The sequence below is a fragment of the Equus caballus genome, chromosome 1, assembly GCF_041296265.1.
Source record: "Equus caballus isolate H_3958 breed thoroughbred chromosome 1, TB-T2T, whole genome shotgun sequence".
Lineage (NCBI taxonomy): Eukaryota > Metazoa > Chordata > Mammalia > Perissodactyla > Equidae > Equus > Equus caballus.
The window spans coordinates 1789526-1803234 of record NC_091684.1 but is presented as its reverse complement, the minus strand read 5'-3'; the positions used below and the strand labels follow the sequence as shown (position 1 = coordinate 1803234).

Genomic DNA, 13709 nt, shown 5'->3' with positions numbered 1-13709 from the left:
GGGCGGGAGTGGCTGGCCAAGGTGTCCACCTATTTGCAGAAGAGCTGGGACAGCAGCCGTCTGCTCCTGGATTCTGCCACCTGACTGTTCTCTCATTACCTCGTTCAGTAACGCTGACCGGGCAGCCCATTTTACTGCACATTGCATGTGCCGCCCCCACATAGAGTGAATCAGTGGGCATATGTTCTCCAGTGCAGCTGCCCAGGCTGTGCCTCCTCATCCAGGCTGGCCTGGCCTACTCCAGGCTCAGGGCTGGGGCCTCTGCTCTTCAGAAGGCAGAAGGCTCTCCATCACTGGGGTGCAGGCCTGGCTCTCAGCGGGGGCGATTCTGCTCCATGGTGACGTCTGGAGAGAGTTTTGGCTGTGTATCTGCAGTGGGGGTACGGGCATCTGGTGGGTGGAGGTGGGGATGCTGCTGAATATCCCGCAGTGCACAGGACGGTCCCCCAGAGAAGCATAGGCCCCAACATCACAGGAGGAAAAGCAGCCCCGGGGGAGGGGTGTGAGGTCAGACCCACACGAAGACACGGAAGCAACCATGAGGGATGGCGAGAACGTCCTGCCCGTCTCCCTGATCTTTTAGACTCCGCCAGCTTCTGTTTCTTTAAATGCTGCAACTCTTCCTGCTAGTCCCAATACAAGAAGAGGTGCCATCAGCTGGAAGGCTCTGCAAACATTTCTCAGAATTAAACCCCGTGACTTCACCGAGGTATAAAACACTTCCTCGAACTCAGTCAGGGCTGAAGGCATTGTGCCGCCCTGTCAGATGCCCTCGGGGCACTGTCCCCTGCCACAGGTCTGCTGCAGGCCCTGGGCCTTTATACCTGAGAGCTTGCGCTCCACACAGTCACCGAGGAGGTGGGCTGCTATCCCCACAGGCCCACAAGGAAGCTGAAGGCCAGAGTGGTCGAGTGACCCTCCCGGAACCACACAGCTAGCAGGAGGCAGAGCCCGGACGTGGACCCGCCTGAGTCCTCTCCACAGTTGGGCCATGACAGTGGAGTGCATCTGGGAGCCGCGGGGCCAGGCAGCAGGGTTAGAGGGTGCCCCCAGCTTGGTTACCTTGGAGATGGCAGCCAGCCTCTGCTCCACACTGGTGAACAGGCTGGTGGACGTCCTCTCCTGGAGCTTCAGCCTGTGCTCGAGCTGCAGCAGGGCCGCCAGCTGGGAGCTGCTGGTGTCGGCCGTGGCCGTGAGCAGGACATCCCGCATCATCACCGAGGCCGAGCAGCTCTGAAACAGACCACGGTGGTGCAAGGGGCCTGAGCCCCGTCTAGGGCGGCCGGGTGTCCATGTGGGACGGGCCAGGCTGGAGCCCGGACGAGGGCCCTGGGGCTGCCCTGGCTCTCGGAACCAGCTCCCTCGGTACGCCCCGCTTCTCCTGGCTGCCAGCCCTTCATGTTGTGAACCCAGCGCCTGCCCGCCATGGGATGCAGGGAGGGACACATGAACGTGTCTTTGCTCTGTGCCTCGAGAATGTGAGGCGTGGAGAGCTTCTGCTGCTTGGGGGGTTGGATAAGAATTGATAAGAGGGGTTGGGGCTGAGGAGAATCTCAGCCGCACAGTACGGCCTCCCCGACCTTCTTCCTGGGATCTACGGCTCTCTCCTCTAATTGAGCACCATTCTCAAGACAGAGGCCCCAGCTGCAGCCCAGCTTGGGGGGCCGCCAGCTGGGGGAGCACCGGGTGCTCGAGGACCTCCCTCCCCCGAGGTGGCCGAGGAGGGCCTCGTGGAAGGCACCCAGGGCAGGGCCGCACCTGTGACAACACCAGGAACTGGCAGGCGGCCGCTGGGTCCCGACTGCCGACGCACTCCACCATCTCCAGGCTGGCGGCTGCTGCGACGTCCAGGAGGCTGCTGCCCAGGGAGAGCTGCAGGCACTGCAGCAGCACCTCAGACGCCTGCGCCAGGTACCGCCGGGCCAGCGCCATCCTCCTCTGAGGGCGCAAGGCTTGGGCTTAGGCGGGCTCCACGGGAGGGCATGCGCAGGGCAGAGGCAGCAGCGTACCTTCAGATCTGAGCCTTTCCTGCTGTGCTCCTCGGGGGCTGTCCTGAAGGCCGGCAGGTCGCTGTTGTGCTCCTCGTCGTCCCCCTCCTCCTGGAGTATCTCCAGACCCTTGAGGCTGCTCGGCTCAGCACCTGCCTACAGAACACGCGCTGCCTGTCAGCTGGCGCTTGTCAGTGTGGACACTGTCCACCCCCGAGGGCACCCGCGGCTGTTGGGGCACCTTTGCAGGATGCCTGGGTGAGGCTGTGGCCCAAGGGCCCCGGTGGTTGGCAGGAGCAACAGGGTATCAGGGTGGGAAGAGGAGCAAGCCTGACTGTCACTGGTCTCGGGTCAGCTGCATTCTGTGCTCACTTTCCTTTGGCCCTTCAAAGTCACCTTCCCTGGGTGTTGCAACCCCAACCAGCACTGTGCAGCAGGGACCGAGGGAGTCAGGGGCCTGCCTGCCAGGGGGGTGGTAGGGACAAAGACACAAGCAAGCCCCTACCGGACCTGTGCTGGCCTGTCTGCAGAACAAGCCACCCTGACAGGGCCCTTGGGGATGCCAAGGAGACCCTGCCTGGGGCAGCCAACCCAGGAGAACTGGGTTGAGGGGGAGCCCCTGGGCTCGCAGGGTCACAGCAGGAGCAGTGGGAGGAAGTGAGTGGTGCATTTCTTGGAAGCCTCCTGCGCCCAGCCAAGTGAGACTCAGTGCAGGCTTCCCTGATGGCCCCTCCGAGCGGGCTACTGTTCGCACCACTTCATAGACGAGGACACTGGCTGGGACAGTGGGGGCCATGCTGCGGCCCCATTCCTGGTCCACGTCTACCTGACTCAGAACCACCCGGTACTGGTTGAACCATCAACTCACCCAATATATGTGAGTCCCATCCTAGGCCCTGGGGACCCAGGACAGATAACCCATTAAGATGACCCCAGACCTGCATGCCCCACCCTGCAGGAAGGCGGGGGCACTAGCCCCAAATCATACTGGAGGGCAAATTTTAGCTGCTTGGGGCTGGGGGTCTTCCCAAAGGAGCAGATCTGTGGGAACAAGCTTGGCCTCCCCGCTGGGCAGATGCCCTCCAGCTGGAGGAGCTGGCACCCGCACAGGTGTTTAGGATGGTGATCTGGACCTTCCCCGACCTGCAGCAGCTTCACCAGAGTTCCTTCCTGGAGTAGGGTGCTGTCGTGAGGGCACCCAGGCCTGCTGGGCAGCCCTGCTGGGGCTTAAGAGAAGGGTTCAGGCCTGTGTGCACCCACGTGGCTGGTGGCCAGGGGGCTCGAGCCCTTGCTTTGGCCTCACTGGCCTGGGTGGCCCCACTGCACATCAGGCGGGGCTTTAGCACCAGTGCTCAGGCACACCCCCGACTCCCTGGCAGAGGGCTGCTGAGCCTAGGGAGACGCCAAGAGCGGAGACGTGCAGGACTCCTCGTTTGGCCCGCTCATGTGCCCGCCCTCCTCTCCCCCCTTACTCTCTGCGAGGGCAACTTTCCCCATAGGTCTGTCCCTAGGAGCCCATGTTTCTCTCTGGCCCCACTGGCCCCACTGGCAACACTGTGTCTCGCCTTTTTCTCCCTTCCTCAGGCCACGCCTTCTTAACCGAGGACAATTTGAGGCCTGTTTTATATCCCAGTTCTTACTAAGATCAGTGACTTTTAATTTTGTTTTTGTTTTAGGCACAGGCAGGAGGTCTGTGAAGCAGGAGCACTTACTGAGAGACTCTCCTCCCAGTAGGAGGCAGGGCGCACAGGGTCTGCGTGCACAGCCAGCAGGCGGAGGGCCTTCCCGGCCAGGCCCAGGACCCGGGCACGGATCTCCACGCAGCCGACACACAGTGATGGCAGGCTCCCCAGCTGCGCCAGTGCAACGTGGGCCAGGGTTCGCTTCAGCGTGAACCATTGCTTCAGGAACACAAACCTCATTAAGGTTACCCCCACTCCCGCCCCAGGAAACGCAAGAGGCCTACCCTCTAAGGTCCCCGAGATGGGATCCACCCTCTAAGGCCCCCTGGGACTGGTGACATCCATCACTCTGAGAAATGTCCCCTGCCTGGTGGGGAGGGTCTCCAGAGGATCACTAAAGGTTGCTTGTATAACCTTAATTTGGGGCTCATTGACAAATATGTGAGTTTGTATCAAATTTTAGACTATCTTTGATCCATTTATATTTACATCAAATTAATTTGATTCATACTTCATGAAATCTAAAAAGATGTCTAAAATGGCAGAATATATATTTCCTTCAAAACAAATACTTTGCAAACTCAACTTATTTTTCAAAAAAATGTACTTCCCCTTTCTCAAGCTCTCACATGGTGACATAATTAGTCAAGGCAAAGTCATGACTCGGGAAGGAGAGCCCTAATGTGTGTAGGAGACACCCCCCAGTACGACCCCTAGTTCAGCAGCTAGTTAGGTCCCCTCGGGCCATCAGATGAGGCCTTTCCTCAGCAAGGCCTGGAAGCCCACCCAGCCGCCTGGGCTGCTGAGCAGGAAAGACACTCAGGGATCTTGGGCAGAATGCTCCGGGCCCTCCTATTCCCACTGGTCAGTCTTCTTCGCAGGCACACCGTGATGGAGACCCCCTCACAGCATGACAAGCCCCTGTGGATCAGAGAGGCCCCTGGCTAGACCCCAGGATGGGGCCCAGCCAGCCTCCTGATGGTTACCAAGCCGATGGACGTGTAGTCGCTCGTGCTCTGCAGATAGTCCGCCAGCAGCTTGTCCATGGAGCCCTGCTCCAGCTGCTTCTCCAGCGCGTCCTCCCAGCTCAGCTGCAGCATGTCCAGAGACATCTCCACGAGGCTGAGTTTGAGGCGCGCCAGCTTCCTCATCAGTGGAGTGTTGACGTTCTGCAGCTGAGACACCAGGACATTGTCGAGGCTCTGAAAGTGCCCCAACGAGGCTCAGCCTCCGTTTAAAGTCAGCCCCGAGGAGGCACCACGGACAGCGCTGTGCTCTGATGGTGTGGACACACCCACAAAACCACCACCACAATTAAAATAATGGACGGACGCCTCACCCTGCTTCCTCATCTCCCTTTGTAACACTCCCTCCCTCCTAGGAAACACTTGGCTACTTTCTGGCACTACAAATTAGTTTGTGCTTTCCAGGGTTTATGTGCACGGCGTCACATCGTGCGCACTCTCTCTGTCTTGCTTATTAGCTCCCTCCTTTTAACTGACTGCAGTTATCCTGATCATGATTGCCGATAATCCAGGGAAGAATTGACATCTTAATAATAGCAAGTCTTCTGATCCATGAACTTGATATATCTTTCCATTATTTAGATCTTTAATTTTTCTCAGCAGTGTTGTGTAGATCTCAGAGTAAAAGTTTTCACTTTTTTGTCGAGTTTCTTTTTTTATGCTGTCATAAATGGCATTGGTTTTTCAAATTTTAACATCTGATTGACCATTCCTAGTATCTAGAAATACAACATTAGTATTTGCATACTGTTCTTGTGTCCTGCAACCTTACTAAGCTCACCTGTCAGTCCTAGCGGCTCTATTACTCTTTCTGTAGATGCACAGGATTTTCTCTGCAGACGACCACGTCTCCTGCACAGTTTATTTCTTCCTTTGCAAGTGAATGCTTTTAATTTCTTTTCTTGCCTTCTTGAATTGGCTAGAACTCCAATACAATTCTGAATAAAAGCAGAGAGAGGACACACCCTGTCTTAGTCCTTATCTACGGTGGCGGTTTGTCCACTTCTCCAGCGCAGCGTTATCAGTTTCTGCTTCATTTATTTGGAAAGTCTGTTATTAGGTGTATAAATGTTTAGAATATCATGTCCTCTTGGTCGGCTGACCCCTTTACGCTATGAACAAATTCTTTGTCCTGGTGATGCTCTTTCCCTGACACTTGCTTTGTCCCATGTGGACGGGGCGCTCCAGCGCCCCAAGAGCGTCGCACGACCCGATCCTTCTGCCCTTTCGCTTTCACGGGGTTAGTCGGCGTGTTTAAGCAGCTTTCTTGCAGGCGGCTGAGAGGCGGGTTTTGCCTTTCTGTGCAGTCTTTGGATTCGTGTTCAGACCAGTTCCATTGGTGTGACTATTTTGTGATTAGGTCATGGCTCGTCGTCTTGCATGGTTTTCTAGTTGCCCCATCTGTTCTTCATTCTCTTTCCTCTTGTTCTGCTTTCTTGTGGAACAGGTGAATAGTTTCCATGATTTCTTTTCATCTCTTTCTTGGCTTATTAGGCATACTGCTCTGTTCTGGAATCTCTGTGGTTGCCTCAGGGTTCATGGTATATTATGCTACTTTGTGCAGAGTATGAAAAATCCTTTATTCTGTTGTACATTTTGTTTTCACTTGTGTTCTAAGCCCTATGCTACATTAGTTTTCTTAAATAGCCCATTATCTTGTAAAGAGACATAAATAACGAGAGAAGATCTTCTGTTTCCCCAGGAAGCTGACATTTCTGACACTCTCCACTCATTCATGATCATATCTCCATCTGGGATCCTTTTCCTTCTGCCTCGAGGACTGTCTTAAAAGTTCTTGTGGTGTGGGTCTGCTGATGATGCATTCTTGTAGCTCTTGAATGTTTGGGAAAAAAGTCTTTATTTCACCTTCACTTTTGAAGGTATTTTTGCTGGGTACAGAATTCTTGATTGACAGTCTTTCTCTCAGTACTTTGCAGATGCTGCTTACCTCTCTTCTCCATCACACTGTTTCTGGTGAAAAATCTGTGGTCTTCTTATCACTGTTGCTCTGTACACAACATATGCTTTTTTCTCCAACTGATTTTGAGAAGTTCTTTTAATCTGGTTTTAAACAATTTAGTTATGGCCTTGGTATAGTTTTATTCCTATTCATAGTTCTTGTGCTTGGCATGCATTGAGTTTATTCGATCTGTGGGTATATGGTTATTTTTATTAAATTTGGAAACATTTCAGCCATTCTTTCTTCAAGCTCTTTTTCTGTGCACTCGTGCTTCCCTTCTCCTCGCAGGATTCCAGTCACACCAATTCTCACGCACCCAACCTTGTTTCTCACCCACTGACATGGTTGCTTACTCTCTTTCTTCCTTTTTTCTCCCACAGTCTCTATCGCTGTGTCGTCTTCTGCAGTGTCAGCCATTTATCCACCCAGTGCATCCTCCACCTCACACAGTAGTTTTCACAGCAGTAGTAGTCTGATTTTGGTCTTTTCGTGTCTTCAATAAGTCTACCTAATTTGGGGGCATCTAGAACACAGTCATAGTAACTGCTCTAACATCCTTGTCTGCCAATTCTGTGTCTGTTCTGGGCAGGTTTTGATTGATTGGTTAGTCTCCATATGATGACCTGCATTTCCCTGCTTTTTGCGTGGGAAGTTTTGCACGCAGCTTTTGATTGTCCTTTGGCGTGGCGATTTTTGCCTGGTTGCCAGACCTGGTGCATTTTACTTTTCAGTGGATGGACATGTTTCTACTTCTGTAAATGTCCTAGACCTCTGTCCTGGGGCAGGAAGTCACGTGGAGGCAGCTGGTCCTCTCAGGTTCTCCTTGTGAGGCCTTCAGGCGGGTCTGGAGCTGGGCTCGTCCAGGCTGGTGAGCCCGGCAGAGGCAGGCCCGCTGTCTGCTCTGCCCAGCACCCTGTATCATGCGGTTGTCCAGTTCAGCTGGTGGAGTGGGAACTATTCCCAGGTCTGCGTGAGTGGAGCTATTCCCAGGTCTGCGTGAGTGAAAGGCAGTTTCCTAGAATCCTTCTAAGTGGTGCTTCCCGGGTAGCGTCCTCCCAGGAACGTGTTGATCAGCCCCCAGCTGGACACCCTGAGGTCCCCTGAAGACCTCTGGAGCCTCCTTTCTGTGAAGCACTTACCTTGCTGGTCCTCTGTCCTGCAAAGTCCAGCTGCCCGGCCCTCCTTGGACTCGCAGCTCTATCCCCTCAACTCAGGCAGTCAGCCAGACCCCGCCTGGCTCCCCTCCTGTGGCAGCAGTGAGCATGGACAGTGCTGGGGTCACTTCTTCTCGGGTTTACTGCTTCCAGTTGCTGACATCCAGTGCTTTGAAATCCTTGTTTCATGTTTTTGTCTGTGTTGGTTGTTTCAGATGGGAGGGTAAATCTACTTACTGTTGCTCCATCTCAGCCACTAGTGGAAGTCAGCTGTTGTGTTTTCAAGGCAAGTTTAGTGTGTGTATTCACATGCTGACGGGATTGATCTAGGCATGAGGGAGTGACCAAAAATGCGCCCACGCACACAGGACACACACTTACGTCTTGAAGGGACAGCAAGCCCTGAACACTGTGGAATCGCTGCTCTTCTTCCGCCACGGCTCTCTGGGCCAAGTGGTACGCGGCCAAGTAGCACACAGTTTTCTGCTCTTCGTCTTTCTCGTCTTGGGCGCACAACCTTCATAAGATGGAAGAGTGGAACTTAGAGCAGAAATAGCACAGCATTATGTCATCAGTGCTAACAACACATGTGGTATGTAATTTCTGTATAATTACGTTGCATAATTTTATTAGCACTTAAAATTTTATAATTAGATGTTGGACATATAAAGATATTCTCAATATAGCTTAACACAAAAATAAGTAGGCACACTATACTATTTTTATAAAAAATTAAATCTGTGCCTAACAGATCAGATGAACCAAACCACAGTGTTAATCATACTGATTTAAATACCTAATTTTCCTGTTTGTGCTTTTCTGCATTCCTCAGTGTTCTACAATGACCATAAACTGTTTCTATAACAATAATAGGATTCAGGCTAGATTGCACAGGTGTCCAGGTTGCTTTTCCCTCACAGAGGCTGTTTTTAACACCTTCCATGTGATCTGCCTGTTGTGTTTTAAAATACCTGCGTGTACACCAAGCACTTGGTAGGCCGGGGCAGGGTGGAGGGTGGGGAGATGGGAGGAGAGTGTGTTTACTGAGGCTTCACCCAGTCCCTCTTCCCTCTGCGGAGGACAGCCCAGGACAGAGGGAGTCAGGCCAGCCCCTGCCCTGGGTAAGAGCGGGCCTCCGAGAGGTCACCTGAGGGCAGAGCCTGAGGCCAGAGCCAGTGCCAGCAGGTGCGGGGGTGTGTGGGTGTCCCTGAGGGAGGTAAGGGTGGCCAGGGAGTGGGGCCAGGAGGAGGCCGTGTTGGGGGCTGATGGGGGTTTGCCCCAGAGGAAAGCTGGGCATGTGGTCAGGAGGTGGGGGAAGTGGCAGTGGAGAGGAGGTTTCGAGGGGAGAAGGCAGGACGGGCCTGGGGAGGGGCTGTGTGCAGGGACTGTCACTGAGCACACTGCAGGCTGGCCCCTGGCCCTGCTCAGAGTGGCCTCCAGAGGGCCAGCTCTCGTTGTAGGCAGAATCTGCAGTGAGGCCCGCTCACCTCTTTATCTTTGCACGCTCCAGCTTTATATCCACACAGTGCTCTTGGTAGCCACAGCTGATGAACCTGTTCTCAATCTCCAACAAGTAGTCATCCATCTGGTTCAGCAGAAACGCGCGATCAGAAGGTTCGCCCTCAATTGGCTCCTGGGCGACTTGGATGCGGAGGCTCACAGACCTGCGGGGGCAATTCCTCTTTAGATGCTGCTGAGCACATGCCCTGAGGTAGCTGGTGGTTTCTGACAAAGTCAGCAACTCTAGGACAACATGGACCACCCATGTGGCTGCCACCAGCATCTCTAGCTTTCATCTAGGATGTGGGAAGAAACACCGTCGGGAGTGCTCCTTGAAAACCAGAAATCATGTAGGCCACATTCTTGGATCACAGTGAACAAAATTAGAAAGTAACAACCCCCCCCCCCCCCCACCCAGGCATTACATCCATTTGGAAATTCAAAACCACTCTTCTAAATAATCCTGAGCAGAAAAGAAAACCCACGTGGAAATGACAATCCATTCACATACCAAGTCTGGGGTGTGCTGCCTCGTAGGGCTCAGAGGTGTGTTCATTAGGGAAGGAGACAGAAGGGGTGGGGATTAAGTGATCCGCTGAGAAAAGAAACGACAGCCATGAACAGCCCCCTCGCCAGCACAGAAAGAAGAGCTGAGCTAAGACGAAGCAGAAAATTAAAAAGCAAAAAGACACGGGCCCTGCTGCTTTGGTCATTGTCATTAAGACAAAAGCTGCTTCTCTGAAAAAGTCAGGTTGTAACCTACAACTCTAATTTAGGAGAAGAGAGATGGCACAGATAAACTACAACGAGGGGCAAAGACCTATGCTGAAGACTTTGCAAGTTACAGGACAAGAAGCTGTGAACAGGGCCGGCCCCGTGGCCGAATGGTTAAGTTCATGCGCTCCGCTTTGGTGACCCAGGGTTTCGCTGGTTCAGATCCTGGGCGCCGACATGGTACCGCTCGTCAGGCCACATTGAGGTGGCGTCCCACATAGCACAACCAGAAGGACCCGTAACTAAAAATACACAACTATGTGCTGGGGGGATTTGGGGAGGAAAAAAGCAGAAAAAAAAAAAAAAGAAGATTGGCAACAGTTGTTAGCTTAGGTGCCAATCTTTAAAATAAGAAAGAAGCTGTGAACATTTATACTAACAGCTGAAAATCCAGAGGAAACAATTTTCTAGGAGAATACAAATTACCAGAAAGATGGCTCAAAAATACACTAAAAATCTGAAAGACGGATAACCATAGAGGAAATAGTAACACTCTTCCAAGTTCTGTCTCTAAAACGCCTGCGGCCTGTGCGCCAGCCCAGAAACCCTGCTGCTGCGGCCCCCTCATGAGGCTCAGACCACCAGCAGAGCAGAGACGAAAGGGGGGGCCGCCCCAGAGAGCCCTGTGCAACAGGACGGGACGCCCCCGACAGCCCACCAGCCAGGGTGGCCCCTGTTCCTAACCTCTGAGGTGACTACGGAAACCGACCTCATGCTTGATGGGAACTGAGAAGGTTCCCCGAGAAGTCAGGAACAAACCAGGCCACCTGCATGCCCATCCCAAGGACAAGGCTCACTGGAAAGGAAGAGACACTGCCTCCAGGAGCCAGCAGGCCAAAGTTGAAGCCACCTCCCTGAGGGGCCAGGCAGCCAGAGGGGCTCGGGGACAGAAGGCTCTGTTTCTCAGAGAAGGTCTGAAGTAAGCACAGGACACGCTGGGGCTTTCTGGAGCTGGGTAGAAGGGTGTGGGTACCTGGCCCTCGATATGCGAGTCCAGGAACTTCACAAGTTTGAAATATGGCATGAAAACTAGTAGATGGAAAAAGCAAACCAGACACTCATGTTAATTAACCGTTTTTCTTACAGAACATCACCTGGCTTCCAGGTCTGCGGCCATGAATTCCAACACAGACGATCGGTTAGGCCTTTCTTTCTTGAGAACCTTGAAGGCATCTATGAGTTTTTGAAACAGGTGGCAGACCTAAGGATGACACCGCCTTGGTGTCAGTGTGTCGCCCACAGGCCTCTGTCCCCGCTGGGCATGCCAACCACACCCAGGTGCAGCCCGGGGCGCCTGTAGCTCCTCACCGCCACTTCTCTTCCTTCCTTTTCCGTGCTCAAGAGCGCATCTGCCAGGGTCAGCGTCGACTTGTACCAAAACTCCTCACCTCCCCCCAGGAGCTGAGCCCTCTCTATCAGCTTCTTAGCTTGGCCATAGTTTCTCTCCTTGTTTGCCAGCTGTGCTAGAAGATACAGGCAGTTTGATTCTGCACAAGGATCCTCAAGCTCCTAAAAAAGATATTCATACGGAGATAGGATGGGGAGGAGGTGGGGGGAGAGAGTGAGCGGGAGAGACAGAGACAGAGAGACAGAGACATAGAGAGACAGAGTCAGAGACAGAGAGACAGAAACAGAGAGAGACAGACACAGAGAGAGTGAGAGATAGAGAGACAGACAGACAGAGAACGAGAGAGAGAGAGAAAGACAGGGAGAGATAGAGACAGAGAGACAGAGAGAGAGACAGACAGGCAGAGAGACAGACACAGAAAGAGTGAGAGACAGAGAGACAGAGAGAGAGACAGACAGAGGACAGACAGAATGATGGAGAGAGAGGGAGGGAGAGAGGAGAGGGAGGGAGAAAGGAGAGGGAGAGAGGGAGTGTGTGAGCACCTCTAGCCATTGGGCCTTTCCACACCCACCATCCACCCGGCTTCTCTGACCACTGAAGAGGCGGCCCCATATTTGCCCTCAGGGCATGGGGGTGAGCTTGAGGCCTGTGCAGGTGTTAAAACCTACTTCCAGGGTTCTAGAACGTGCTAATAGCCCTGAAAAGCCCCCTCCCTTCAGCAGCAGACTCCAGTGCCCTCTCAGGGTGCCGGCCCCGGGGCTAGGAGCACCCCTCCAGATGCTGGTCCAGGGCAGAGGGGCGGGTGACCTGACCGAGGATCCACATCTGTTAGGCTTTCTCTACACTGGCTGGCCAGGGCTACCCTCACTCCCCATGCATTGCACACGGTCAGAGGTGGCCCGCAGGTGGGGTGAGGTAAGGGAAACTGCTGGCCTCTGGACTGAGCCCTGGCAGGAGGACCCAGGGCTTTGAGGTAGGAAGAGGAGCAGTCCACGGCGGCTGGGCCCAGAGAAAGCAGCTAGCATGTGACCCAAAGAGGCTGAAGTGGGGGGCCTGGTAGGCCTGAGACCTCTCATCTCAAGAGCCAGGGCCCCAGAAGGCAAGTGCAGGCGTGGGTGTGGCTGCAATGTGACAGTGGCCAGGGCAGGCAAAGCAGAGGTGGACATAGAGAGGAGGTGGGCGTAGAGGCTGGACAGGATCGGGGACAGCGCCAGGAGCTGGTGGGTGGAGCCAGAGGGAAGAGGCTGAGAGCAGGTTCCTGTGGGAACCGCGTATGGGTGCAGGCACAGTCACCTCCTGAGGAGTAGATGGAGACAGGGTCCAGTCCCTGCAGACACGCGAGGGGAGACGTCATCACAGGGAGATGTCACCAAGGTTTGAGAGCCGTGACCCAGGGAGGAAGCCGAGGCGGGGGTGGAACCTGAGACTCGCAGACGTGGGGTGGGGGGCTCAGGGGCATGGGCGAGGGGAGGACCCTGAAACAGAACAGCTAAGAGAGAGACAGAGAGCCAGGGAGCTGGGGTGGGTGGATGGCCAGGAGGGAAGGTGCCTGTGGGCAGGCTGCCAAGCAGACCTGGTCCCCTGCCTTGTGAGAGAAGGTTCAGGAGGGGTGGGTGGTGGCTGGGCAGAGGTGAGGACGACGGTGTGGGCAATTCCTTTATAGGGCCTGAGGGGGGACTGACGGGGAAGGTCAGGGATGCACAGGCACAGGCTTGGAGGCCAGATTGTGGCAAGAGGGTGGGTTTGATAAAGCAGAGGACTTCTGTTACAAACCAGCGCCAGCTCACAACGGCCCACTGCCTTCGGCCTCCGGGGTCAGAGCGGTGAGTCCCCATCCACCCTTTGCGGCTCTCGCCCCCAGGAGCTCCTCAAGGCCTGTGCTCCTCCTCCTCTGGTCTCAGAAAAGCCTGTGGCCACCAGAGTGCTGTCCCCACCCCGCGTCCCACCCTGTGCGTACTCCCTTCATCAGCTGGCACAGCCTTCTTAGTCTCTTCCCCAGGCCACACTCCCTCTTGAGTCTGGTCTGCACACACCTGTCCCCACTGCCTGAAACAAAGATTGGAACCTCCCAAGGGCCACTTTTATAGTTTTATCAGGGACTTTTCTCTCTCTGGAGTTCTTCAAAACAAGTGACAACCTGTCTGGTCTGTAGCTGTGCCTCACGCTCCCAGTGGACGCAGTTCTGAATGCTGGATGGAGACGGAACCTCCTGTCTACAGGCTTTGGGGAGCAGCTGGCACGGGCAGGGCATGGGAGCTACAGTCTTTGGGAGGCGGGA

General features: G+C 54.3%; 1 protein-coding gene across 10 annotated transcripts in view; it reads right to left on the bottom strand.

Moving 5' to 3' along the window:
• Nucleotides 1-13709, bottom strand: part of CFAP46 (cilia and flagella associated protein 46) — a 135898-nt gene that overhangs the window by 27317 nt on the left and 94872 nt on the right. For all 10 annotated transcript variants that reach the window (XR_011441397.1, XR_011441398.1, XM_023636605.2 and 7 more), the window contains 9 exons: nt 11392-11592; nt 11178-11284; nt 9297-9473; nt 8191-8326; nt 4657-4845; nt 3701-3889; nt 2010-2144; nt 1759-1938; nt 1063-1233 (listed from right to left, as the gene is read on the bottom strand). Coding sequence is in view for 8 of the 10 variants with exons in the window: in XM_023636605.2 (XP_023492373.2) it covers nt 1063-1233; nt 1759-1938; nt 2010-2144; nt 3701-3889; nt 4657-4845; nt 8191-8326; nt 9297-9473; nt 11178-11284; nt 11392-11592 (1485 nt within the window). In the remaining 2 variants the exon portion in view is untranslated. The remainder of the gene's footprint in view (nt 1-1062; nt 1234-1758; nt 1939-2009; nt 2145-3700; nt 3890-4656; nt 4846-8190; nt 8327-9296; nt 9474-11177; nt 11285-11391; nt 11593-13709) is intronic.